The sequence below is a fragment of the Schistosoma haematobium genome, chromosome ZW (assembly GCF_000699445.3).
Source record: "Schistosoma haematobium chromosome ZW, whole genome shotgun sequence".
Classification (NCBI taxonomy): Eukaryota; Metazoa; Platyhelminthes; class Trematoda; order Strigeidida; family Schistosomatidae; genus Schistosoma; species Schistosoma haematobium.
The window spans coordinates 59,500,298-59,527,565 of record NC_067195.1 but is presented as its reverse complement, the minus strand read 5'-3'; the positions used below and the strand labels follow the sequence as shown (position 1 = coordinate 59,527,565).

The window sequence follows — 27,268 nt, the reverse complement described above, 5'->3', positions numbered from 1 at the left end:
GTGAAACTATTCAATCAAATTTAGACGAAAGTTCTTATTTATTATTAGTACATGTTTCCCTCTGAACAACAACTTCCACATACTAATAACAAGCACTGGTGTGAGATTACTCGTTTTTTATAGTCTTTAATAGGTCTACTTTATATTATGATTAGTTGAGAGCTTCTGAAGCGTTAAATCACACTCATTATTTAATTCTTCCAAAATTTCAAGAACTTTTTGTTACTGAACTCAAATCTGTACGAAAATGAGTATTATTCCTATTTATATAAATCTTTAGTTTAAAAGGTTTGGTAGGGAGTGGTTTGGTTTGTAGGTTGTACTATTGAAGAATAAATGTGTTTGAGCAGCTATTTATTTCTAGTATGGAACTCCTCTAGAATTTGTTCCTCAATAAGATCAATATGTAATGAATATAAGCTACATAATAAAAGTTTCCCTTAAGCAAATGTAGTCACAATCTTAATTTACATTACAGTGATTACCTATTTCAAATTTATTCACAAGATTCCGTCTTATTCACTTAATTTTCAGTTTGATTCAATCCACGATATCTCGGTGGGAATGAAAAAGCGGGATTTTTCTAGCTAATATCACATATAACTTGCACGGTTTAGTATCTATATTAAACCCAAGTATTACTATTAGTATTATCACTTGTAATCCTATAAATATATAATTGAAATTCTCAGGCTTAGATACAATGTATTATTAAATCAAAATAGTGGGGTGAAATAATCGACCTCCTATTGAGAGAATGATTACAAATGAACCATAATAAGTATATATATATATATATATATATATATATATATATATATTAATACATACATACAATTAATATCCTTTACGTTATAAATACAAGTTGTTTTCTTTTCACTCATATTTCTAAGATGATATTCTTTTTTGTCTCGATGGGTATATTTCGCTTACTTAAATAAATAAATAAATAATACCCAGTTACAATAAATCATAGAATTTTAAACGTTTTCAATATCATCCATCTGTAGTTGTTTTGTAATCAGAGAATCGATTCTTGAAAATTCTGCATACTATATACAACTGTATGAAGATATGCATTTTTAAGGTCGTACTAAATTGTACTATAATTAGTTGTGATTATACTTTAATAGTTGAGTTCATGAGTCAATTAAAGCTAGACCACCATGTACATATATATATATATATATATATATATATATATATTTGGCGCACTCCTGTACCAATATATATGTGTTCAAATAAATAAATAAATAGACCACCATGGAAAACATGTAAGCACTGAACGGCCGTTTCGTCCTAGTATGGGACTCCTCAGCAGTGTGCATTTTTTATCCAGTCTAGGGATTCAGTGTTCGCGCGCGAGACCGAAGGTTTCGGGTTCGAATCCTGCGAGCGGGATCGTAGGTGCGCATTGCTGAGAAATTGCATACTAGGACGAAATGACCGTCCAGTGCTCCCATGTTTTCCATGGTGGTCTAGCTTCAATTAACTCATGATGTCAACTATTAAACAAAATAAATCATTTAAAAATCATAGTGTGTTAATTTAACATTGTAAACATCTGAACGATTCAACATAATTTCACATCTATCTCAACACTGGAACAATGTCTAGACTAATATAGAAAGTAGTTCTTTTAATTTTACTTAACGCTAATGAAACATTTTAAATACAGAAGTTTAATACAAATAAAAGCTACTCAATTATCTAACACGTATAAAGTGATTCTTATATGTTATAAGTTGAAAATAATTAAAGGATAAGCCAAATGTAAAATATTTGCACTCTAAACACTTTTATCTCGGAAAAAAGTAAACCATTCATAAGTATTAAAATACTTCATTAAAATTATTATTAAGTCAAGCACTAAATTGACCAAACTAACATCTCATAAACTTATTGTAAAAAAAAAAGATTTTGATTTTGATATAGTAGAGAAGATTTCTAGCTAAGGTAAATGATCTTCGTTCTCTAAACTGGATGATTTCTTTATGTAACTTTCATTGTTTGTTTTTTTTTTTTTGAATAAAAGTTATATTGAAATAATAACCTAATTAAAGCTGAATGTTATGTAGTGAGATAATGAGCATACACTGAGTAAGTCAGTAACAGCGTAGAACTTCATATGTACATACATCAGTTCGAGTTGCCATACCACATTAGTACAGAGATACAGTTATCAATTCAAATCCCATAGTTGTAGAGATAGTAAGAATATAAGCAGTAATCAGAAAGACTAAGGTTTGAAGATCATATTTAACGAGTATAATTCAGTAAAATAAATTTGGAGTTTTTTTTTCACAAACTTAATTATTTTTTAAATATTCATTTTCCACAATAACAACAAAAAAAAGAGAGAAGATTATAAAAATCTTAACCTGAATAGGAGTTCAGTTAATTGTTCACTTCCGAATTAAAGACGATTAGCTATTACAATGAATAATAAACTTTTTATACAATTTTATAAGAGTTTTTTTTGAATAAAAATAATTTTTGCTTTTATATAAATATACTTTTTCATTTTAAAAATACTTCCGGAATATTTAATAATTACTTAATTATTACTAATATATATATATAATCACTATATGGTTATTGTCTGTCTATTCAAACCTACCGATACATACATATTAACTGGGACATAATATTAATTATAATAAAAAAACAAAACAACAACAACCAGGTTAATTATCGAAATCATAAGTATTATCAACATTATTTTATCATAAAGTACCAATGGTCAACGAAATCAATCAATACTAGTTGCTTTAGCCAAGTTTTCTTATTATTAAGTTAGTCAGTCAGTTAGTAATAAATAACACAGAATATGATGCAAATGTTCAATGATTTGATTTGCTATACTATATTATCATACAATGAAAAATAGTTAAGATATATACTACTAGGGTAGTAGAAGTAGTGACAATATCATTGGGAATAAAAATTATTAAGTATATGCAATATAATTCGATGGCACAAGTCCATAAAGTCACTGACAAGTGGACTGAGTGATGTTGGTGGGTATAGACTATCTGGTTGGGGACTGTGAGATAATAGCAACCGACGGTTAGAGACTCTGAATGATATGGCTCAAAATCGTTTGCAATGGCACAGGTGCATACACTCTTTATATTCTCCCAAATTCTAATCTTCTGAATTCTTCATGTCCCTTTTCTTTCTCTTTCCAAATTTATTTCACTGGATTATACTCCTTGAATAACACCTTCAAACCCTAATCTTTCCGATTGCTGCTTATACTCTTACTACCTCTACCACTACGGGATTTGAATCGACAACTGCATCTCTATGCTACTGTGGTGTGGCAACTCGAACTGATGTACGTACGTACGAAGTTCTACGTTGTTACTGACTGACTGACTGAATTCGATAAAGAATGAATTTGGAAATATAAAAAAAGATATCCAAGATTTTACGGAAAACAAAGAATGAATGAAAATGAACCGGTTCCATCGATTTTTTTTACAAATTCATTCATTATCTCTAAAAGTTCGTTACGAAAATCGTACGTACCTCAACTAAGTAGTTTGCACCTATCAAGATCATCTAGCCCAACTACCAGTGACTTTTTCAACTAATGTCATATGTTAGTTTAGTCACTACTAGCTTTCTTCCTGTTTACAACACCAGCAAACGTCTCTCACCTAATTAGGTAGTGACCAGACAATGTAACACATACCCCAGTCACTTCAATCTATGATGATTTACTACCTTACCAAACGATTTGTCATTTTTAACTAATATCCTATGTCTAACCTTAGTATTGCAGTCCCGATATACTCGAATGATACATTGAAGGCATCTTTAATAAAACACTAATGATCTGCGAATTTCCCCTATTTTAAAGATCCTCTATTATATTTCTTACTGAAACGAACTGCATTTAAAATTGTAGGTGATAGGTTCATCTATTAGTAAGTTTAATATGACATATTGATATCATACAAAGAACTACTGGACTATTTTACACAGACGATATAATTAGTTGGTGAACTTCATAGCAATATATACTATAAACACACCACGTTGTTATGAAACACTGACAGATTCCGTAATAACTTCAATACCTTGGATATTTCTAGTATACACTGATTATCTAGGTTATTTCACTACATAAAGCAATTTAATTCCTAAGTAATCAGAAATTTCGTAAATTATGTAAATACATTATTTGTTGATTTGATTATTCAGAATAGCTTAGTGAACACACAGATTTCGACATGATCAGTTTATGTACAGAATCAGCCCATAAATATGAAGTTATCTCATGCAGTCTATTAATACTAATCAATATTGGTAACTTAAAATTCTATCTCTTATTTTTATCCTTTCAGTATTGATAGATCAGAATTAACTGAATCTTCAAATATGTATTTAGAAGTCAACAATGAACCACAATTTCATCCATTATGGTGCATTTTACCATCAAAAAATGGTACTAACAATCATATACCATATTCCACACCATGTAAAGAGAATCATCGAAATAATTCAGAATCAACTGATAACAGGAGTTATGAAAATAATTCTGTTCCACGAATCTCTGATGTAAATACTTTGAATAATTGTGAACAAACAGTTCAATCAATCAGTATAAATTTATCTCTTGCACAAAATAAGTCTTTTTCATTGTGTACTTCAAATGACGGAAATATTCCCAATACGAGAGTGCACAAGCTGGATGACACAAAACTGCATCAGGATAACGGAGTATCAGAAATGACTACAAAACAAACAGTCAATTGTTCCGAAATTCCTGTTATACAAAACATAATATCACCACAATTTCCAACAAACGAATTTTCCACAACACCTATTGAATCACAACAATATGATACAAATAATTGTCAGATCAGTTCTTTGAATCGAATGAATGGTCAGACAAAAGCAACTACAACTGACCAATCAGACAGACAGCAGAATATGAGGTAATACATTTTGAAGAAATTGAGTAAATAAATAATTTTTTTGAATTGCTGACTACAAGGTATTTATGTTTTTCGCCGGCATTTAGTGATGATGATCTTCATTAACCGCCAGTCCAATTCAAGTTAATCTGTAAATAAACGGATGTAACTTCTTAATATAAATCGAAGTCTTTTAGTGTTTAGATGATGGAATAAATCTTCATTTCTCAATGCCGTTTGTTTTTAACGTTGTCCGGAGTCAAAATTTTTTCATTCTCAGTCCTAGTTCTCTTTAAAAACAGTTAGCTACTAAATAATATTAATTGTTATTGGTAAAATAAACTATGAAGGGTTAGGTGACTGAAGGTAGTCTGCAAAAATTCTGGATATAGGTTTCGTGATAGCTGACACTCATCAACAGTTTGTGTTCGTAATCTTAAGGAAACTTTTAGAGTCACAATAAAGATAAAAAAATTTGCACAACAAGTGATTTTAAAATCTTTAATAAATATGGTTCTGAACGGGTTTTGTGGATATTATAGTTATTTCAATAGATGAGAGATCATGAGTCAGTTGAAGCTAGACCACCATGGGAAACCATTACTTCCAGGTTTTCCTTAGTGGTCCAGCTTCAACTGACTTATGATCTCAACTATTAAAAATAACTATACGTCTATTGAGCAAGATAAATGATATGTAACCATTATCCATGAGTTTATGGTAGCTTCGATAAATAGCCAGGGAATGGAGGAGTGAAGTGATGTGATTCCATTTGATAATCTACTTAGACTCAAAATGAAATATGAAATAGTAGTTTTAAATGTCTAAAATATTAACATTCTAAATTTCAAAAAAAACTCGTACAGCTCAATGGTTTAGCGGTTAGATGCTAGCACTCAAAGTTAAAAGATTTGAGCTCGATCCCTTTGAGGGTCCTGTCTACCTCGTACATCTGAGCATTAATTTCTATCTCTAAGTGATTGTCTAACCTAGACTACTCCGTAACGTAAACTATAAAATCAAATATTTCTTATCAATAAATAAGAGATCTAGCAAATATTTATAAGTTACTCTATAAATGGAATTACCTCTGATATGTTATATTGATTTTAGACTGTATCAGAAAATTTTACTATGCATGATACATTATATTGGTATTTAAATATCCACTTTAATATTGAATGAAATAACTATGTTTCAGAAGTAAATTATTAGAATGAAACCTATTGTCCCGAATATTTATGTATTCTAGTGAACTGCTTCAAGTTATCAAAGTTTAAATAAACAATTAGTATCTTCCTACTTAATACGTTACTTAGTTTCTTTCCATAATGAAGTAGTTTTTTCCAAAAAAACAATTTGAATATTTCATTGCAACATAACCTTTTAAAATTTAGTTTCTGTTATCATTTATTTATTTATTTATTTGAACACGTAGACAGTGATACAAAGAGGCAACAAATACGTGTACGCCACACAGTAACGATGAGGCCGGTAGCAGTTATCATTGATTTGTGTGAAAGCTGTGATACTGCCTGGGTGTCCAGACCGAAGCAGGTGGTTTTCTTAAAGGGCCACACCCGAAGACTTTGGCCTGAAGAGCTAACCCATAAGGCAGTCGAGTAACGTTAGGAGATACAATCCCATGCTAGCTGGTGACCAACAATAGATTCATACGCCGTTTGTTCCCTCAGGACCCTGGAACCCATGTGCATCATTGGTTTGGAATCAGGGTTTTCCAACTCCTCTAGGTGGATACCCCGTATCTACCAATCCGGTTAAATCGCCGGACATTCACTTTTTGTCTTCTTGAGAAGACACTGAGTAGGGCTTTCCTAACAGTTCACTCTCATTTTAAACCATAAAAAATTGCTTTATAATATAAAATGGCATCCTTTTTAATTTGTAATGAAAATACATGGAAAACAAATTGTTTAATGTATGTGACTTATTTAATAGTCAGATCACTGAATGAACAAATTTTAAGTAATAATAATCTTTAACATGTATAATTTTCAAACAACATACAATTATAATTTATATAATATTTAATAGTTGAATACATGAATCAATCAAAGCTAGATCACCATGGAAAACTTGAAGGCACTCAACGGAGGTTTCGTCCTAGTATGGGACTCCTCAGTAGTGTTCATCCACCATCCTATTCGCGGGATTTGAACCCAGGACCTATAATATAACATTTATCATCAATGCATCTCCTTAATTCATAACTTTCCATCAATGAATTATTCATTCATAAAAATAAATAATTGATAATAACACAAAACGTAAGTGGATAGTATAAAATTATACAGGATCATAAAATTCATTCCATTTACAAACTTACAAATTAAATAGTAATTGAAATATATTTACCTGATTTTTACGAATATTGTCTATGAATTTAATGTTAAATGGTTAGAGAAAATAATTAAGAAACCCTGTATCTAGTATTTCATACAATTTAAAACTTGCTAGATTTGTATTTATGCTAGTTACAAGGAATCAATTCATACTTCAATGTTAAATTCAAAGAAAAATTTTACTTAACTACTCAGATTTCAATTGATTTAATGCAGAATAGAAATGTCTGATATAATTTAATTGATTAATGAAGTATAATTAATCAGTTAGTATAATTTTCTTTGTTTCCTTAAGCTTGGAAATGTTCTGGCAAGTTTTGATAGCACATTGTCAAATATTATAATCATCTGTTGTCATAGCTTCCATCCACTTTATTAAATTCTAGGTCTTATTCACTAAACTTATAACATTCTACAGACAAACATACATTCTGTTTATCTTATTAACAAAAAAAGATCATGAATCAGTTGAAGCTAGACCACCATGGAAAACCTGGAAGCACGGCACTTTTCGTCCTAGTTTGGGACTCCTCAGCAATGCGCAGTAGTCTAGTGATTAAGTAGGTCCTGGGTTCGAATCTCGTAGGGGGCGAGGTCGTGGATGCACACTGTTGATGAGTCCCACAATAGAACGAAATGGCCTTCCAGTGCTTCCAGGTTTTCCATGGTGGTCTAGCTTCAACTGACTCATGATCTTAACCATTGAAATTACTATAATATCCACAAAACCCATCTGAGGAAAAAAAGAATTAGGAAAAATCGAAAGTTTTTCCTCTTTCTTAACATAGTTCAATTTCTTTTTGAATATTATAATTCTTAAAAGTGATACACACATATATCTATGCACAATCAAGGAAACAAAGATATGAATGCCTTAGAAACTGGCTGAAGAAAAAAATTGGTCCCCTTGACACACAAAAAACAAAACAAAACAACAATTCTTGTTCATCACGTACAACATAAGAGATTAGTTGCATATTAAGTCTTTAAAAAAAACAAAGTTGTTATTAGTAAAATGGTGTATTTGTAATTGATTTTGTTTATTTCATAAAAACAATGATCAGAGAAAAAAACTATGATTAACTGAATGGGATAACAATGATAATAGTAATAATCATTCTGTATAAATTAAACTGTCTATCCTTTAGAATTAAGGGAAGGGGAAAGAGACAAACAATGTTCGTGTGTTACCTTCCATACTTGAGTTTTTTTTAATTTTGTAGTTATTTAAGTGACCAAGATAAATAACTTTTTTTAACGATCTCTCCCAAGAGATTTTTTTCATAATACAATTAATATACAAGAAGGATAAGCCGGTATTCTTTATCTGCATATGTATATATAACATTTTCTTGGTATTTTTTTCTTCATCATAATTAGAAAAAACGGTTTATAAGTCTAACTAAGTTTATCGAGTATGAAAAACCTTTTAATTTATACATAATGATTGAGTGTCAGTCATTTGAGACATAGGTTAATGTATATGTTCATTCCCTTGTGCTTTTGTAGTATTCATTACGCAATACGTAGATACGAGTTTTTATTTACTATCACTTGCACTTACCTACACTCTTAACATATCCATTTCCTTTTCAGCAATTTAAATAATATAGAAATAACAAGTCTATAATGAATGAATAACGAATGAGATAAGGAAGTATGTTTTTTTTGTCATTCAGTTTTAGCGTAAAAACGAAATGCATGGATCACTGAATCTATGAAAATTGAAAATTAATAGGAAACATTTTTTTGTTTAAAAGCATACTGGAAAATGGTTTGATTCTTCTTTCGCCCCTGTTCTTCTCATTCTCCTCACTATTTTTTTTATCTTAATTTGACATTGGAAAAGATATGGTAAATAGGGTTTCTTTTTGTTTTTTTCTCTCTACATTTCAAAGTTGTTTTTGTTTACCTGAACATTCAAATAAAAAAAATTTCATAATTGTGAAATGAAATCGTTTAGCTAATTTTTTCCTCATTTTCAACTCATCTTCATTTGTCTTGTAGCTATGATCCCTAGGAATTTGTTGGTTGCTGAACATCCTCATTTGTTATATAACGAGAAAACTATATTATTTAGTCACCTTTACATGATCTGAGAACGAAATACCAACAAAATTATGTTGATAATCACAAAAAATATCTTATTTATCATATTATTTTCTTAACTACAAAATAACTAATTTACTAGGGACTTGATTAACTTAGTTGAATGGGTTTCATGAAAATCTGTTTAGTTTGTAAGTTGTGGGTGTGCACTACTGAAGAGTCTTACACCAGGATAACCAAGATGTTCTCTACTTTACAGTGGTGTTTCAACTGAAATCAATGTTTACTGAATATAAGTAGACAATTTTTTTTGTTTCCTGGGTTGTGGAATAGTTCGCGAACCAAAGTCAATTTCTGATTACAAATGCTTTTGACTAATCCATGTTCAATAAACTGACATTTTTAATGGAATAACTATACTGCTTTCTTTATACGAGAATATTAATCTATATAGATAACAAAAATAAAATAACGTTTAACATCATTATCAATCTAACAGTGTTGTTCATTTTCCAAGTCAGTTCAATAGATCGACCAAGCTGAGTATTTTAAGTAGTTTTGATTTCAAAAAGTATGAAAATTTAATTTTCATTTCAAATAGTTTCAATAACGTTGAACATTAACCATCTATTGGACCAATATCATGTGTTTCATGCCAGTTTGAGACTCATTAGATTGATGTATCCTCACTCCAATATTGATGTTGACCGTAGCACTTGAACCTGGTAAATTTCACTTTAGACTCCAAATACGTTATCAAGACAGCTTGTTCAGGTTGTATATATACTTACTTACTTGCGCCTATTACCCCTCATGTAGGAGCATAGGCTTTTCACCAGCAGTCTCCATCCAACTTTGTCCTGGGCAATTTTTTCCAGTTGCTATTCTCTCTTTCCATGTCCACTTCCAATTCCCGACGTGGTGTGTTCTTTGATCTTCCTCTTTTTCGTTTCCCTTCAGAATTCCAAGTTAGCACTTGCCTCGTGACGCAGTTTGGTGATTTAATTTAAATTGATAATTCTGGTTAGCGCTTTTTTTTAGCAACCTCATGTTCAACCCTTCTCCTTTACCCGAGCTTTGGACCGGCAGTAGCCGTAGAAGGGCTATAGGCGGAGTTAGGTTGTACATATGTTGAAAGATATTGATCGGTCGCAGTTCTTAACATCATCAACGATAAAATACAAACTTTTACAAATGTAAATACATACTAAATAAACGTTCAGAAATGATCTTTTTCTACTAACATTTCATATTCGAATACTATCAAGTTGAAATGATGTAAAAATATCTTTTTCTCTAGTATACCAGTTTATGTCTAATGATAAATGGAATAGGTAAAGTTCATTTTATAAAGTTATTGAAGCGGTAAAGAAATCTCCAAAATAAATAGCTCTTTAAGTTTTCATCATTGGATGCTGACCACATGTTTTAATGGACTCACCTAGCTGAATGCGCTCGGTCATGAATCCTCACCAGATCACGAGTGGGAACGCCGTGCTCAACAACCTCTGCAATCGCTAGCCAGATTAGATCAGACGATTCTCGATATATTGATAGCATATCAAATATATCTTCGAACTTCCTCGCTTCTGTCTTTTGATTTCACTTGGTAGGTACGCTTCATATAGAAGGTGTTACTGGTTAAAGTGTTGTCAAACTCTGAATACCTGTGGTATCTTCAATATACAGATCTCACTGCAATCAACATATTTTCATCATCAATAAATAAGCTTTATTCAAATTGTTAATACTGATAATGATTCATTTACTTACTAATTATCTCTTGAGAATTCAATCGTTTATGATAAATAAGATAAAAAGAGAATTTATCTTTCGACTTAAGACTGTACATAATCTTCATCATATAATTATAAGTAGTAGCTATAACATTCATAGTAGTATTATTAATATTAATAATTATAATACAAGCTTTTCATTAATAATAATTTAAATGTTATGCATTATTTATTTATGTTAAATACTATTCATTATGATCTTGCGGCATTTCTTTAACAGGTATCAAAGCAAAATAACGTTCATAGATTTTTATATCTACTAAATACTACTGATAGTAGTAGTTTAGATAATTATTTCTAAAATCATTTATTGAATATTTCTTAATTAAATTCATACTTAATTTATAATTATTATTTATTGGTGACATTTATTTTTTCTATAAAGGAGACTTTAAATGAAAGTAATTTTCCATTGGGATTATTTATTGTCGTTTAAAATATTTTCTTCACAAAAATATATAAACATTAATTCACTTGGTGTTGTTTAACTTGTATCTTCTCAATCCGCAATCCTCACATGATGCACATATGCCAACATGAGATTGATCAATTGCAGTCCTAAATAATAATGAGAAGATACAAGAAAAACAACATCAAGTGAATTTAAATTTCGCCCCATTGCACAAGCAAGTGGTTATCAGGACTCAGTAATTAAGCAGATAACACGATAGCGTTTGAAACTAACGGTAATGGGTTTGAGTCTCGGAGTGAATATCAACTCTGAGATGCAGGTATATCCAGCTGATGAGTTCCAAATAGGGCGAAGCACGCGTCCTGGAATCCACTGCTAGCCACTATCCATATATACAAATATTTTGTGATTTTTCATTGATGTTGTGACATTTCCAACCGATTTAAGTTAGGAATAGTTATATTATTCAGCATATAACTAGTAGTTTTATACATCTTTCAAATACTTTTATTACATTTATTGTTGAAAGCTACAGCCCTCTTTATTTTTTAAAATCCGATTGGGCTCCCGGTCTGGATTTGATACATTTATTGCAATTAGTTCATTTGATAAATTTGGATAGTGTAATAAGACAAACTATAGTTCTGTTAATCTTCGTCTTCTTATTACACATTTATTGTGGATTAATACAGCTAATTAGTAGTGTTAGTAATAACAAAGAATGTTGCTTAGTCATCTCAACGTAGTTATCAAACCATGTTTTCTAATAACTTGATCAATAATCTAAAAAGTGAGTTTTCAATGACGTTGACCTCTCAAGGTTGAAGTAAACTGTCTGTGAAATCTATTTATATAATCATTTTACAATATATAATGTGCTATGTAGTACCGTGTGGTTTTTTGAGCATGATTTTATTAAATTTGATCTGATAAACTTAACACGGTTTAACAATGATTACTTTCATTTCTTTATCATTTTATTAAGCTTATAAAGAATGTTTTGACATTCTAAACGTAACTTTTTGGGAAATATATTTTGGGGTTGATTTCACATACATCGCTATGGTTATTAGTAATGATTTGTGTATACATTAATCAGTTAACAATTGATCTATCTATATTGCAGGCATTTCACTTAACAAATGTAACTTTCATACAGAGCATTTAGCTTCACAAATCTATATTTTTTACCTTCTATATATATTCACTGATAAATCTTGCATTTTCCACTCTATTCCCCCATGACATTTGAATTGAAATAAATGTTTTGTTAGTTTCTTGTCTCAACTAATAGGCTATGCTTAGAAATTTTATTCATTTGCTTATCTTTAAATAATAATCTCTCAAAGAATTGAACATTGTTCTTTGTTCTCCTACATCTAACAAAAACATTAACATGACTAAAAATTTTTATCTTCATAAGCTTAGTAACTAAATTAACCTATTTTCTAGATCATGAATCGTTCATTCCATTATAATATTTTTATGACAAGATTTTTTTAATGTAATTTTATGATTAAAAATTCATTCAACTAAACAGTTTGATTGATTGCGTCATTATTCAAGGTGTATGCATATGGGAGAGATGAATGTGTATATATGAATGTTGTATGTGTTCTTTAGATGATTTATGTATAGAAATGCCTACAAATGTTACCCTTATATATATAGTAAGATTAGTTGTTTGTGTTTGTTTAGTAAAGTAGATCTCACAAAAATGGCAGATGATATCATCGACACTACTAGTCACTATCTGAAAAAGTGAAATAAACAAAGTGGTTCAACCTTATCAACCATTTTTCATGTGAATTAAGAATACGGAAAAAATTGAATAATAAAGATTCCCATTGAGAATTGAATCATATCAGATGTAAAAATTCTCAATGTTTGTAAGATCTTTGGTTCTATTCTGTCTGGAATCATGAACCTACATTGTTCAAAATTCTCAAAGTAGAATGAACCAAATTCGTTGAATGATATTCCAGTTACTATCTTTATAGAGCCAGCTAAATAATGAATTTTTTTACATAGTACAAATGGATTTGTTATCAGGGAACTATAAAAAAGCTGAGTGTGAATAAGTGTTACAGAAAAGTATTTTCCAAAAATTGTCAACTTTAAAAAATTGTTTTAAAGCCTACTTGTTCAATGTGAACAAAGTGAACTGAAAGGTGCTCGAACCAAAAGACCGAAAATTGAAGGCTAAGTAAATTTGTCACTAATCCTTTAACTACATTCACATAAAGGCTTACTTGATTTCTATTGGTTCAGGAACGGCATAACTAGATTTCATTCTTGTCAATGAAATTAACGATTACGCAACAAAGACTTTTAACATCACATCGGTGACAAAATATACTGAATTAATAAAATTCTTCTCCTAAACTTCCAAAAGTATTGAATTTCTTAAGAAAAATTAATGAATACTTGGTTATGTAAACTGATACTATTTACATATGTTAAATGGATAGATCATGTTGTATAGAAAAAAAACAACCCCAAAACTTGAACAGACAGTTATTTGACATATCGTTGCTAACATTACATGATCTTATTTGTCTATCGAACTTTAACCTCCATCATCAACCCACATTCACACAAATGACCAAACCATTATTTATTTGTCTGTTCAACCATGAAATTGTATGTTAACCCTTATTTTTGGATTAGCAACTGAAATTTGCGTAAGGCTTATTAATCTTTGAACCACACCTTGTTTCATTTGTAAATATAATGAATGTAAAGTGATTCATAATTTTTGCTATCCACATAAAAAAAGAATAATAATACAGCCAATAAGAGGTAGAAATAAATAAGACCTAAATAAACAGTTGAATATGGTTCATATCAGATGTAATCATAGATGCTTGAATGTGTTAGCACACCTAGCCAAGCCTTATTTACAATTTTGAGAGAACGGTTATTTCCATACGTATCACTCCCGCTAAGCTGTTAGGTATTTGACTGACCTTTGAGGAAAGTGATAATCGGTTGGTAAGTACTAACAAATGTTAAATTTTCTTGATCAAGTTTACAATACTTTTGCTAAACATCTCAGTCCAGCAGATTATGAACGAATCAAATAACACAACGCTAGCATTTCTGACTGTGACATTGGATGACAAATGTTAAACCTATGACGTCAGGTAGCGTCACTAGGTTTCAAGTTAAAGAGTGGTTTAAAGCCAATACATGAATATACACTGAATTACGGAATCGAATAATTCAGTCAGATTTCATATAGACATGAGGTGATTTCAGTGGTTAGAAATTAATTTAAGTACCTGGGTTTCACCCCAATTTTTACTCAGCAGATGAATATTACTCATTTAAGGCCAATCAATCAGTTAGTTATTGTCAGCGCACAACCTGACATGAATCTGTAATACTCAAAGTTATCACACGTTAGAACAGGTAGGTGAAAGTGATGAAATCAGTAGTAAGGTTATCAAATAATAGTATTAGCAGTGTGAACAGTGAAGACTAAACCAACATAGTCCAGTTCGAAAAGACGAAATGAGGCACTAAGACGAGCATTGTGAAATAGTGTAAAAAGTCAAGATTTAATTGAGGATAAGGAATGAATGCGATTGTTCTAAGGAGATCGATTTTGAGCCATATCAAACAAAGTCTCCAACCATTTCACTAATAATGAGCAAGTTAGATAGTCTGTATGGAATAACATGGACAGGGAATAACTTTGTTGATTGATTTCATGTACTTACTTGAGCGTTCCTGAGCCAGTTACCATCGTTAGATGAAATAGTCTATGACTGGACACGTTTAGTAAGTGCCTAGCCTTTAAAGTGGATGAGAAATAATAATATGATCAAACACTTCGATTTAAATATTTTACTGTACATCTTCTACTATCCTCTGCTTTCCTGTATACCCCTCCCTTTGTTTGTTATAAGAATATTTTACCTATACCTCAAGTGACACAAAATCTAAGCCAGCTTACTGAAACCTCCACGATAATTACCATGATCAACCACTAAACTCTTAACGATTAGTTTGCGTGTTGATGTCCAAAACAACGTTCGTATTTAGTGAAGAGTAAGCAGATCATAGATATTCTTGTGTTGTTACTCAAAATATTAGAAAGACGTTGAACGTTTTTAGTCTTTTTGTCAGACTCTCGAATGTTCAGGTGAAGAAATTATCTCTAAAAAATCCGTTAAAAAATTATCTAAGAGCGGAGAAAGTAGGCAGCTCTAATAAACACTATTTAACGTAGCCAGTTCAGATGCCTATTTGTATTCAGCTCTAGCTTGACTTGTAGAGTCCGAGTAGAGTCCCCTGAAGGCGTTGGTTTACTTTTTGAGCATAATTTCTCATTCTTTTCTTCCATTTTACTTTTGATGCTAATAACTTGTTAGAATAACCGCATAGATGTTTCATCAGCCTACGTCGCTCTTGCTTTTTATAGTGTTTTGAGCTTGCGGGGACGAGTTTCCTAGCATCCGCAAAAATGCACTGGTTTTTCCTAATGTTTCTAATTTAGTTACTGACAGTTATCACTTCTGTTCTCACAGTAGTCTAAATATGATGTCAAGCTGCTTCAAAAGGAACATTTCTTTAATGGTTGACCAAGATGCTAGCTAACAACTTCGTAAGTACATTCTTGATCTTTTTGTCTTTGAGGTCAGATAAACAAATGTTTTCTCTCTTTAAATGATGATAATAGCTCAAATAAGAGGATTGAAGATACTTGTGTTCATTGTTTAGTCAATGTTCCGGGTTGAAAGATGTAATAGTATCGACTCTTACTCCGAAAATCAAGGTTGGTAAAAACAAGTAATTGGAAGCCAGAAAATTTTCTGTAAAATTTATCAATAACATCATCCAGACCATATTAAGTGTCAGTATAGGTATAGGCTACGAAGGAGCAACTATAGTTCTGTTTGTCCTATTTAAATGGGCGAAATTTATAAAACTGTTCGTTAGAACTAAATCTAGGAATGGCTGTTTAAACTCAATCCCTTATCAGAATCAGAATAACCAAAAGAAGTTTCAACTGTATATTGAATTACGCTAATCGTAAATCATGAGTAGCTGAGGTTAAGCAATTAGTAACGTTTGTATCATTTATGGAGGTGTCGGACATGAGATTCAAATATTTGGTGGAAGTCTGTCGATTGATTTGGTATTAGGTTTAAACCTTGACAGTTCAAACCTGTGTTGAGCAATGGTACAGGCAATTCAGAGTAATATTTCATAAACCGAGGTCATTAACAATGGTAAAACTTACTGAAATGATTAAACTAGTTAAGAAGGATTGATTGAAAAGGTAGAAGTTTTGTCTTGATAGTAAAAATACTTTACCACTAAAGGTACCTTCTACATATGTTTAATAAACAAAGGAGATTTGGTGGGGCATTCGTCGTTTGATTTGATTCTAACCATGATTATTTCGTGACTTACGAGTGTTATTTTGTCTGCAAGTGGATAAATAATGGAAGTATAATTTATAAAACTGATGTTTTCAGTATAGGATTTTGTGAGAATTACAGAATCTTCATAGATTTTAATTTATGAGCTGATTTTAATTAGACCTCAATTTAAAATGTTAGAATTTTGAACGATCGTTTAGTTGTTTTGAGAGACTCTTCAAAATTGCACATCCGTGACCTCATATCATATACTCACTAGTGATTAACTTCCAGATGCAATTTCCGTAGTTTTACTGAGAAGCCGAGGTGAATGGAATTCATTCATGTTGGGTGTGAGACCGTTATCTACCACAAGCAACAGAAGACAGTCATAAAATATAGAAATTCAATGTTTACCAAAACTCAAGGTATTTTTCGACAACCCATAAAACTGATCATGACGACTTGAATACTCCCTCAAAAGTATGAAGTAATCTACCCTACATTACTTAATAAAAATTTTCCCATTTATTTTATATCAGTCCAAATATTTGTCTTCATGAAATTTTAAATTTTGAAGCGATAATCTTCAATGAAATATAAGGATGAAATTTCTAATAAAAATCCACCCATCATTTGAGATAAATTTAATGAATAAATATTATGAAGTCAGATGGCATTTAAGGGGTTCTGAAGACCATCTTTATCACAATCTATTATTAGTTGAAGAAGTACTGGATACAAAAATTCCAATTCAGTGACCTATCAGCTTCTAAGACCTTTGAGTCTTAGATTCAATGCTGTTTGTGGTTGTGGGTAAGAAGCCATGAACTATGATAGAAAATGTATTTAATTCCCCCCCCCTAATCCAAATATATTTTATGTGACAATAATTATAACAATTATATTGAACTTAAGTTAAACACTAATGCCTCTGAATACGATATTGTTCCGATTGCGAAGGTAATTATTCCTAATAACTTAGAATTCTCTTGAAAACAAATTAAAAAATGTTTTTGTAAGCAATGATGGATAGTGGCTAGCAGTGGATTCCAGAACGCGTGCTTCGCCCTATTTGGAACTCATCAGCTGGATATACCTGCATCTCAGAGTTGATGTTCACTCCGGGACTTGAACCCATTACCGTTCGCTTCAAACGCCATCACGTTATCTACTTAATTACTGAGTCCTGATAACCACTTGCTTGTGCAATGGGGCGAAATTTAAATTCACTTGATGTTGTTTTTCTTGTATCTTCTCATTATTATTTAGGACTGCAATTGATCACTCAAAATACTGATTTTTTGAATTCCAATTCAATGTTCAGTGTTCTCTTCGAACTTTAAGGTAGCTCGTTCATCGAGGGCTTGGTTTTAGGACATATTTTCTCTGTGTGTATGTGTGTGTGTACTAGTAACATGACACTCTAAATTTAATATATGAAGTAACATGTCTATCTAGATCTACGAACTCGAACCAATTATCTACCATTCTTTGTTTATCGAATACTAAACTTTCATTGTCTCTATTAGTTTTATTCATCTAATTGAATACATGGTGTTGTCCAGATTTTTTTTTCTTTATTAAATATAATATTTTATCTGAATTGAAAATTTCTTTAAAACTGTTTAAACACTAATTATTATGAACAATGATTTCGGCATATAAACACAAGGTATATGTATATATTTTTTCAATAATAAACCTTTACGATAGATTGTTTATTTCAAATGACTTTTTTTAAAACATGCAAATACAAATCATTTCATGGTGAATTTTTTTCTTATTATCAGTTAAAATGATTCGAGATTGTTAATACTACTTATTTATATGTTATTTTGCTACTCTATGTATCTATGGTTATATAGATAGATAGATATGGATAGATACAATATGAATCTATTTCGTCATTAGCATGTTTATCATTAACTGGATAGAGTGAATTATGGAATACATTTTTTATAATAATAATAATATTATTATCATTAAAAAAGTTAAATTTTTCGTTTAATTTTGTTTCAAGGTTAGTTAATGAGTTATTAAAACACTGTTGATTAATATAAACAATTGAATGTATGTCTACCGTATATTTTTTCATCTGAATTATAAAATAGACATATTATTTTGCTATACATATACATATATAAATATAGATATGTATTTTTACAGATGATTTACAGGTTTTTGGAGAAAAAATAATAATAATGATAGTTAATAAAGGAGTCGAATAAAAATAAAACGGATGTATACAAAAAGTGTTTGTATGTTACCATGTATGTAAATAAACCTTCGATTATTAGAGATTCAAATTGAGGTATTGACATCATATTTATATATATTAGAAAAAATATATAACATTTTTAGTCAATGTTTTGAATAGTTTAAGAGCTTAACACTATAGTGATAATATATTTCTAGTTGACTATATATAGTCGTTTAGATAAATCTAAATAGATAAATGAATAACAGCTTCCTGTTATTTATATCAGTTTATATATATATTATTTAAGATAAGGTTAAAACTATTAGTATTTTAATCACTTACTAGACACTCAATGAACTCAACTGATAATGTTCTTCCTTACCCCTTGATTAGTACGTTAACCTCATTTGTAATTTATTATCGAATCCATTTTTGTGATACAATCCATTCTATCCTTCTATAGACATACATTTTCCATATAACTATATATACGAATGTACAACTTAAGTAAATGATTTCGTCGAAAAGAAAATTTTCTTCGATGAATTCTTCTTTTTCTTATTCAATGACACTATGGGTTATTTTAATTATCTGATAATGTAATATCTTCATATTAGGACATTGAAAAGGAACGAATAAAATACAAATGAAAGACTTGACATAAAAAAAAATTTGTTCAAGAATAACTAGTGAAATCAATAATAAATGAAAAGTATAGATGAAAGTGTTAAAGTAAAATAAATAATGACTAGACATTTATTTTATTATAATCGTTTTTTAGTAACTATCAGGTAAATAATAACTAGAACGTTTTGATCCTGCGAGATTGTTTAGGCCTAACTTTATTGATTATATCATCTAGAGTTGTATCTTGGTCTGGTTGACTATAATCTTGTTTCAACCTACTTTTGAACTGACCATTACTACCATGTCACACGTGTTGTTAACACTTAAAAAAGAACTGATAATCAATACAGTTTTAAGTAATAAAAAAAATAAAGAGAAAATCTGAATAACAGCTTGAAGCAATAAATGATCAGCATTATAAGTTACTGACGAAGTATACATAACTTGTGTTCATGTATATATTAATTCATTATTAGACAAACATGAAGCCCACACATTGTACTCATGTTGTTGTTTTTTTTCTAAATGTAACTTATTTACAAAATCACTTTCATTGATTTTTAACTATTAGTGATGATATCTGGTGAAAAGGCAACTTCTGAACAGTGAAAAATAAAAAACAACCTACATAATTTACATATGTTGAATAGAGTCAACAATGTCAGCGTTGATTATTACAATCATCATTTGATGTTGACCTCAGTTAAGCAATCTTTTTAAACAGTGATGTTTTTAAATAAATAATAAGATTGTTATTATTATTATTATTATTATTATTATTATTGTTATACTGTTTTCATCATTAATTGTTGACAAAACAGACACAACGACGACTTAGTCAACTGATTTTAAAAGTAAATTAAATCGGAATATTGTTTTAAAAAATGTGACAAAAGCATGTTTTAATTTTAACTTAGTGAATCGTTCCAACTTAATGTAGATATCATTAGATGTTTTGAATGTTTAAAAGTGAGTGTTTTAGCGCTATGGAGTTTGAACTCACACTTTAGATCTGATGTAAAACTTTAAGATTTTGAATCCTACTCATGGTGAGGTTGTAAGTTCAAATAGATTACAAAGAATTTAAACTAAGAGAAAGAACTTTTATTATTATTATCATTATTATTATCAGCTTTATTCAATATTATATTTTTGGTACAATATAGAATTCTCAGCGTAAAGTATTTCAACAAGTTTCCGTTTCTTTCTTCTTGGTCGGTCCTGGCGATAAATATTGAATGATCGCCAGTTAGATGTTAGCAGTTCAGTGAATGAACATCTGAATAATGTGCATTCTTTTCGTTGTATATTGCCAGCAACCACATTGTCTCTTGTTGAGTTTTTTGTAACTTTGACAACGAAAGGTTGTATACTTTTCAGAAACGCAGCAGGATAGGTTATGCGATTATTAAACATAATGATATATTAAAACAAACAAAAATAGATAACTTGTTGAAATATCTAGATGGCAGGAACAGGTAGCCCAGATGCTCAAGCAGGCCGCCCTTTACAATAATACTTTTTGATTAATACTGGCATTACAGGTGATATCTTTCTATGGGGAATATTAGTTTTCAATCACTTATATGGACTTAACCTATAAATCATTGAGCTGGCCATCATCCAACCGTGTTAATATCTAACCAATTCACGATATTGCGCAACCGTTCAATGGTTTATAGGTTAAACGTTCGCGCACGGAATCGAAGATCCTGAGTTCGAGTGCTGCGTGAGGGATCGTGGATGTGCACTGTTGAGGAGTTCCATACTAGGACGAGGTGGCCGTTCAGTGATTCGAGGTTTTCAATGATGTTCTAGCTGTAATCCACTCATAAGTTCAACTATTGAAAATTACTACAATAAACACAAAACCCTATTCTGATAAATAAAAAAATATATGTACATATTCGCAAAGTTACTTTGAACACACAAACAAACATTTTTTTCTAATATTTCTTTTTTGAAACGATCTAACCACCAGAAAATAACATTTATGAAATTAAATTCACCGTGAAAAAAGATTCAGTTAAATTACTGTTATTTTCAATGCACGCAATCTATACAAATTAGGCAGAATAACTATTTTTTTTTGTGGTTAATAATCATAAAGATGCAGAGGAAAATTACCCTTAATACTTTCATGATGGTAAAGTTATAACATATATTTTTACCCTCAGGCTGACAATGAATAAACTCCAACATTTATAATTTTCTCTGTAATCCTACCCCTCCCATATCTTGTCTCTACTGTATGGAAATAGGTAAAAGGTCATGATCAAAATAGAAAAACCCAAGTCATGCTGGATATGATTGGGTCCAGATAATAAACTAAGAATTTATCTTATTTATTGTGTATTTTAACTATTCTGACCTGATCATAAATTCTCTCGTCCTGTAAGTTTATGATGATCAATGACGCAATCATTCGTGTAAAAGCCTGTACACATGTCATATGTATATTTAGGGTAGAAAAAAGGATGTACTGTGTTGTTTTATTTTGAGAAATTCTTTTTGTACATGGGTGGTTTTAAAAGAAGTTTTAAAAAAAGACCACGTGTTGTAAAATTATTCTGTCTCTTCCCCTACAGAGTTGAACATCTGCCATAGTTGTTCGGTCAAATGAAACATTGTCTTGGAACTTAAAGCTGACTATTCACTAAAAACTGATTGAATTATTAGTTTTTTATTAAAACAAGGGAACAAAAAAGAAAATACACAAATTACTTCATTATACCAGCAGGAAACTAAGTAAACATACAAAAATAGGTTTTGAAGTTTTTCACTTATTACTTTTTTAAAATGTTAAAGCAAGTGATAGTTAAGTGTGTACTTACTCGAAGAAGCAAACATGAGAATCCGTTCTAAGCATACTGTACTTATGTAAGGACAATTATTAAGATAATAATTGAATCAGTATTCACCCCATTACACAACTTCATAACAGTACTCACTTATTAATCAATGGTATCCAAACCTATCAGTGACTAATTTAAATTTCAAACTATTAGTTTTGATCACAGTGGTCAACATTTCAAGTAATTCATAATATAGAGTGAGTTAGCATCTGATCTTTCATGAGTAGATTTATTTACAACATTTAAAAAGATGAGACAAATCATACCTCCACTTATCCTAAGTCGAATGTCATAACAAATTATATCTAAAATATTTCTTATTTGCATAGTAACAATATACTTTAGAGTATGATTCATGACTAGTTCTATACGATTATTGTAATACTGAAAATGTATATGTACAGAATAATGTTGAAACATTATGGTAAATTCAGTATACTTGTCAAAATGGGAAATCAGTTATCAGTTTAGTTACAACTAAGTAAGATTTTGGTGATTATAGCCGCGAATAGATACTTTTCACTTATCGTCTTAATTAAGCTGTAAAATAACGGACGTTTTGGATTTCAGTAATTCGACTAATTTGGTGGTAAACAGTTATGAAATATATGAATAACTCATGGAGATTTGAGTCAAATATGAAATTATTGACTCCCTGAACCTTTGTATAGCTTTGATACCTTGTCAAATTATTTTGTCTTATTTCATTTGTGTGTTCCAGTGGGATTGACTTCAGTTTAGTCTGTTTTTTTCTGAAGAAAACCAGATCAGAAAATACTCAGCGCAGTGTGATGTTGAACAGAATTTAAATATGAACATTAATTTTTAGTTTTACTATTTAGAAAAAAATGAAGATCTTAGATTTAAACCGTTCACCTATAATTCATTCAAATCTTTCAGCTGAATTATGAGTCTACCACTTAAATATATGCTGATTTATTCAATATAGAATAACTTTATTTTTACAAACTTATTTATTTCCAAAGTTGAGATACGCTTTGAAAAACCAAATCACTTTTTATTGATTATTTTTACATAGTACTGAAGAAGTATTCCCAGAACGACACCCTTCTGCTCAAGGTTCCTACCAGGAGGAACCATTTATAAATACAGATTACTGTTCAAGATTTGATGTATCTGGTGTAGATCTTAAACAAGCATCAGCTATTGTAAATACGGTACACACAGTGAACGGAGTACAACAATACACAGAAACAAACAGCGACAACTGCTTATTAAAGCATAATCATTCATACGGCACCAGCGATTACAAAGGTAATCCAAATCAATATTCATGTCCTCAATCAGAATTAAATATAAGCGCCGGCTATCCGATTACGTCTATTCATAATACTATAGAAGAACATGCTTCACTTGAGATTAGCTCTGAAACACAAAGAGCATTGGAATCATCGAATAGTACACCTCCATCAACTGAAAAAACCGATAATCATTGTCAAGAAAAATCTAATTTATTGCTTACTCCATCTCACCATTCTCCCTTAACCAAAACTACATTAAATAATCAAATGATTACTTCTAACTGGACAAAAAGCGGTCAGTGGAATACCGACTGTTCAGTATCTAATCACCAAGCAAATGAGCGCCAAAATTCCTATTGTTTTAAAAAAGATACAAATGAACATGTATTTTTAGACTATAATGATGCAAATTCAACTGTTATACAATCCCCTGATGCTTTTACAGATGATCAAACAGGTAATAAAATTTACTGTTTGTATTTTAGAATATTTTAATCAAAGAAGCTATATTCCATTCAACTATCATACTGACAAAGAAATCTTAGATAATTTCATAATCAAATGTTTGTAGTTTAAATAAGGAAAAGTTTTTGGGTGACTAGTGTTTTTCACTTATCTATCAAATACGTATCTAATAAAGTATACCTAGATAGGTAAGTAGACTAAAGAGTTCTTGTCATACAATTGAACAAGTCGTTAAATAAATATTTCTAGAGGATTATTACTTGTGAATGTATTACCGTAATCAAACACTATGAACCATGAACCATGAAGTTGTTTTCCATTAATCTTCAATTTTAGAATGACCATAAAATTTTTTATATCAGACTGAGCACCACAAAAACTCACTGAGTTTTGAATTGTGTCAGGATAAATTTTATATCAATACATCAATTATAACTCATCATTTTGAATGTTTGTTTCAACAGTTGATGATGTATAATTGTAAGTCAGTAACTCATATATTTGTATTATGTAAGCAGTGATGTAGTATTCTGTCAGTCAATGATAATAATAATAAGAAAAAAAACGCTTTCAAGTGGATTAATCATACTTTCTTCTTTCCTTCCTCATAGGTCATTCCATAGTTAGTAGTGATGCACAATCATCTGGTGATGAGTCGGATGAAGGAATGAGTTTAGTTAATTTCGAACACTTCACAAATTCAATGCAACCAAATCATGCTGGTTTATATTTCTGTCATTTATGTGATTTTGCAGGTAAGTTATACCATTGTCTATTGATAATGAATCCAAACTAAGCATTTTTACATTCTGATGGCGTTATAGAATCTTGTATTGATTAGGAGGCTCCAGTCTCAGTGTGAAATATACTTGTAGTCAGCGAGTCGCAAAAAAAACAAAATGGATGTTTCGGATTCTATTGCTATATACAAGCTTTATTGAGTTAACTATCAATTGCATCTTTGATTGTAAATAAGTAGAACGTATACATTTTATTGTAGTTTAATGCATATGAAGAATATCAGTTCAAGAAAACTCGATTTACGAAATTTTGTAAAAAAATTAATGGCTGAAATAATATTTTAAACCCTTCAAGTATGCTAGCTTAGAATATGAGTTGTACTTGATGAGCTTAGATCTATTTATATTATGATCACATAATTTGCTATCATTCAGTCATTAGATAGTTGTTTCCTAACTCACAGAAAAGTTAAGTTTTTAATCCTTTCTTCATGTACTTAATTGGAATCAAAATCCTGATATAAATAAAAGATAGTTAAATGACGATAATGAGCAAATAAAGTAGTAAAAACGAATGCGAGTTCTGATGCTTGTCTTTTACCATCTAACAGTGAGATACAATAAGACATTATACTGACCTAAAACTATATCACCTATCATCTTTAGATGATTCATTCTCTCACTAAAGTCGATGATGTAGTTTTGTGTTATTTTTTAAAATAGTACAAACCTTTCAAAAGATTTTCATTTTGAAGTAGTATTCCATAAAATCTTAATACAGGACGTTGTGAACAAAATCTGTTCTGTAATGATTAAAACACTCTTTGAATAGTCTAAGTGTAATTTGCCCATCCATCATGTTAAGTTCCCTGCATTGAGATAAGTGTAAACTGTTGATGAGTTTTATCCAAAGTAAAAACACTCACCTGATATCTTCAGGGATTTTCCAACTAATGCTATACCGTAATAAAGATTATCTAGATAATATAAACTATCTAACAGAAACATTTTATATTCTATCAAAATACAATCCTTCTATCTGTTAAAAGTATTGTAATATTTAAACGAATTCTATCCAAATTGTATATTATGAAAACATTATCTCTTCATGATATTTCACATAAATTAATTTTTATAAAATTATTTAATTAATAATAATTATTATTATTGTTCCCACTTCAGTAATAATCTTGAATGAAAGGACATCAGTATTTTTTTTTCTTCTTCTTCTTCTTCTTCAAGTTTTAGGTCAAATATATAATTCTACAGTATCTATGTATATAGATATATATATATATATATTTCAATTAAGATATATTTATAGTATTTTATTAAAATGTATTATTCTAATAAGAACTTTCATACATACAATAATATGCGGGTTTAATGTAAACAGAACATTTCACCTGAAATCTATTTTAACTATATACAACCAATTAAAGTTACCTTAAACATTGAGAAATTTTTTTAGAAAACAGAATTAACTTTTGTCTTTTTGTTTGTAAATAGTTTTGCAAAAAAAAACAAACAAATAAAAACCAACCTCTTCATGATTAATTTATTAAAAAATTTGGTGATAATTAAAACTTGATAGTTTGAATGTTAGATTTAAGATATCAGAAGGGGTTTTGTGGGAATTTTAGAAACTTCAACAGTTGAAATCATGAGACAATTGAAGCTAGACCACTATGGAAAACATGGTAGCATTGGACGACCGTTTCGTCCTAGTACGGGACTCCTCAGCAGCGCACATTCACGATCCTACCTCACGAGATTCCAACCCAGGACCTATCAGTGTCGCGCGAGAGTGCTTAATCACTAGACCACTGAGCCGGCCGGCATCCAGAGATGTTAATGTCTAACTTCAACCAATCTGCGAAACCGTGCCGCCATACACCGTTGTCTTCAGTGAGCTGTTATCTCACAACAGACCTGGTTGAACTCCACTGGTCACGGCTGGTTGAAGTTAGACATTAACACCTTTGTATGCCGGTTCAGTGGTCTAATGGTTAAGCGCTTACGCGCGACATTGATAGGTCCTGAGTCCGAGTCTCGCGTGGGGTGGGGTCGTGGATGCGCACTACTGAGGAGTCCCATATTAGGATGAAACGGCCGTCCAATGCTTCCAGATTTTCTATGGTGGTCTAGCTTCAATTGACTCACAATTTCAACTATTGAGATTTGAGATAGTAAATA

The 27,268-nt window shown here is 30.5% G+C and overlaps 1 protein-coding gene across 2 annotated transcripts in view; it reads left to right on the top strand.

Moving 5' to 3' along the window:
• IKZF5_1 (Zinc finger protein Pegasus) overlaps positions 1-27,268 on the top strand; it is a gene marked incomplete at both ends in the record, with an annotated part of 47,657 nt that overhangs the window by 2,083 nt on the left and 18,306 nt on the right. Inside the window, 4 exons of one of the 2 annotated variants that reach the window (XM_035731791.2) lie at positions 4,289-4,317; positions 4,356-4,949; positions 23,645-24,324; positions 24,944-25,087. In XM_035731791.2, the coding sequence (XP_035589757.2) occupies positions 4,289-4,317; positions 4,356-4,949; positions 23,645-24,324; positions 24,944-25,087 (1,447 nt within the window). Of the gene's footprint in view, positions 1-4,288; positions 4,318-4,355; positions 4,950-23,644; positions 24,325-24,943; positions 25,088-27,268 lie in introns of those variants that run through there. The other variant, XM_051211909.1, reaches the window with a different exon arrangement.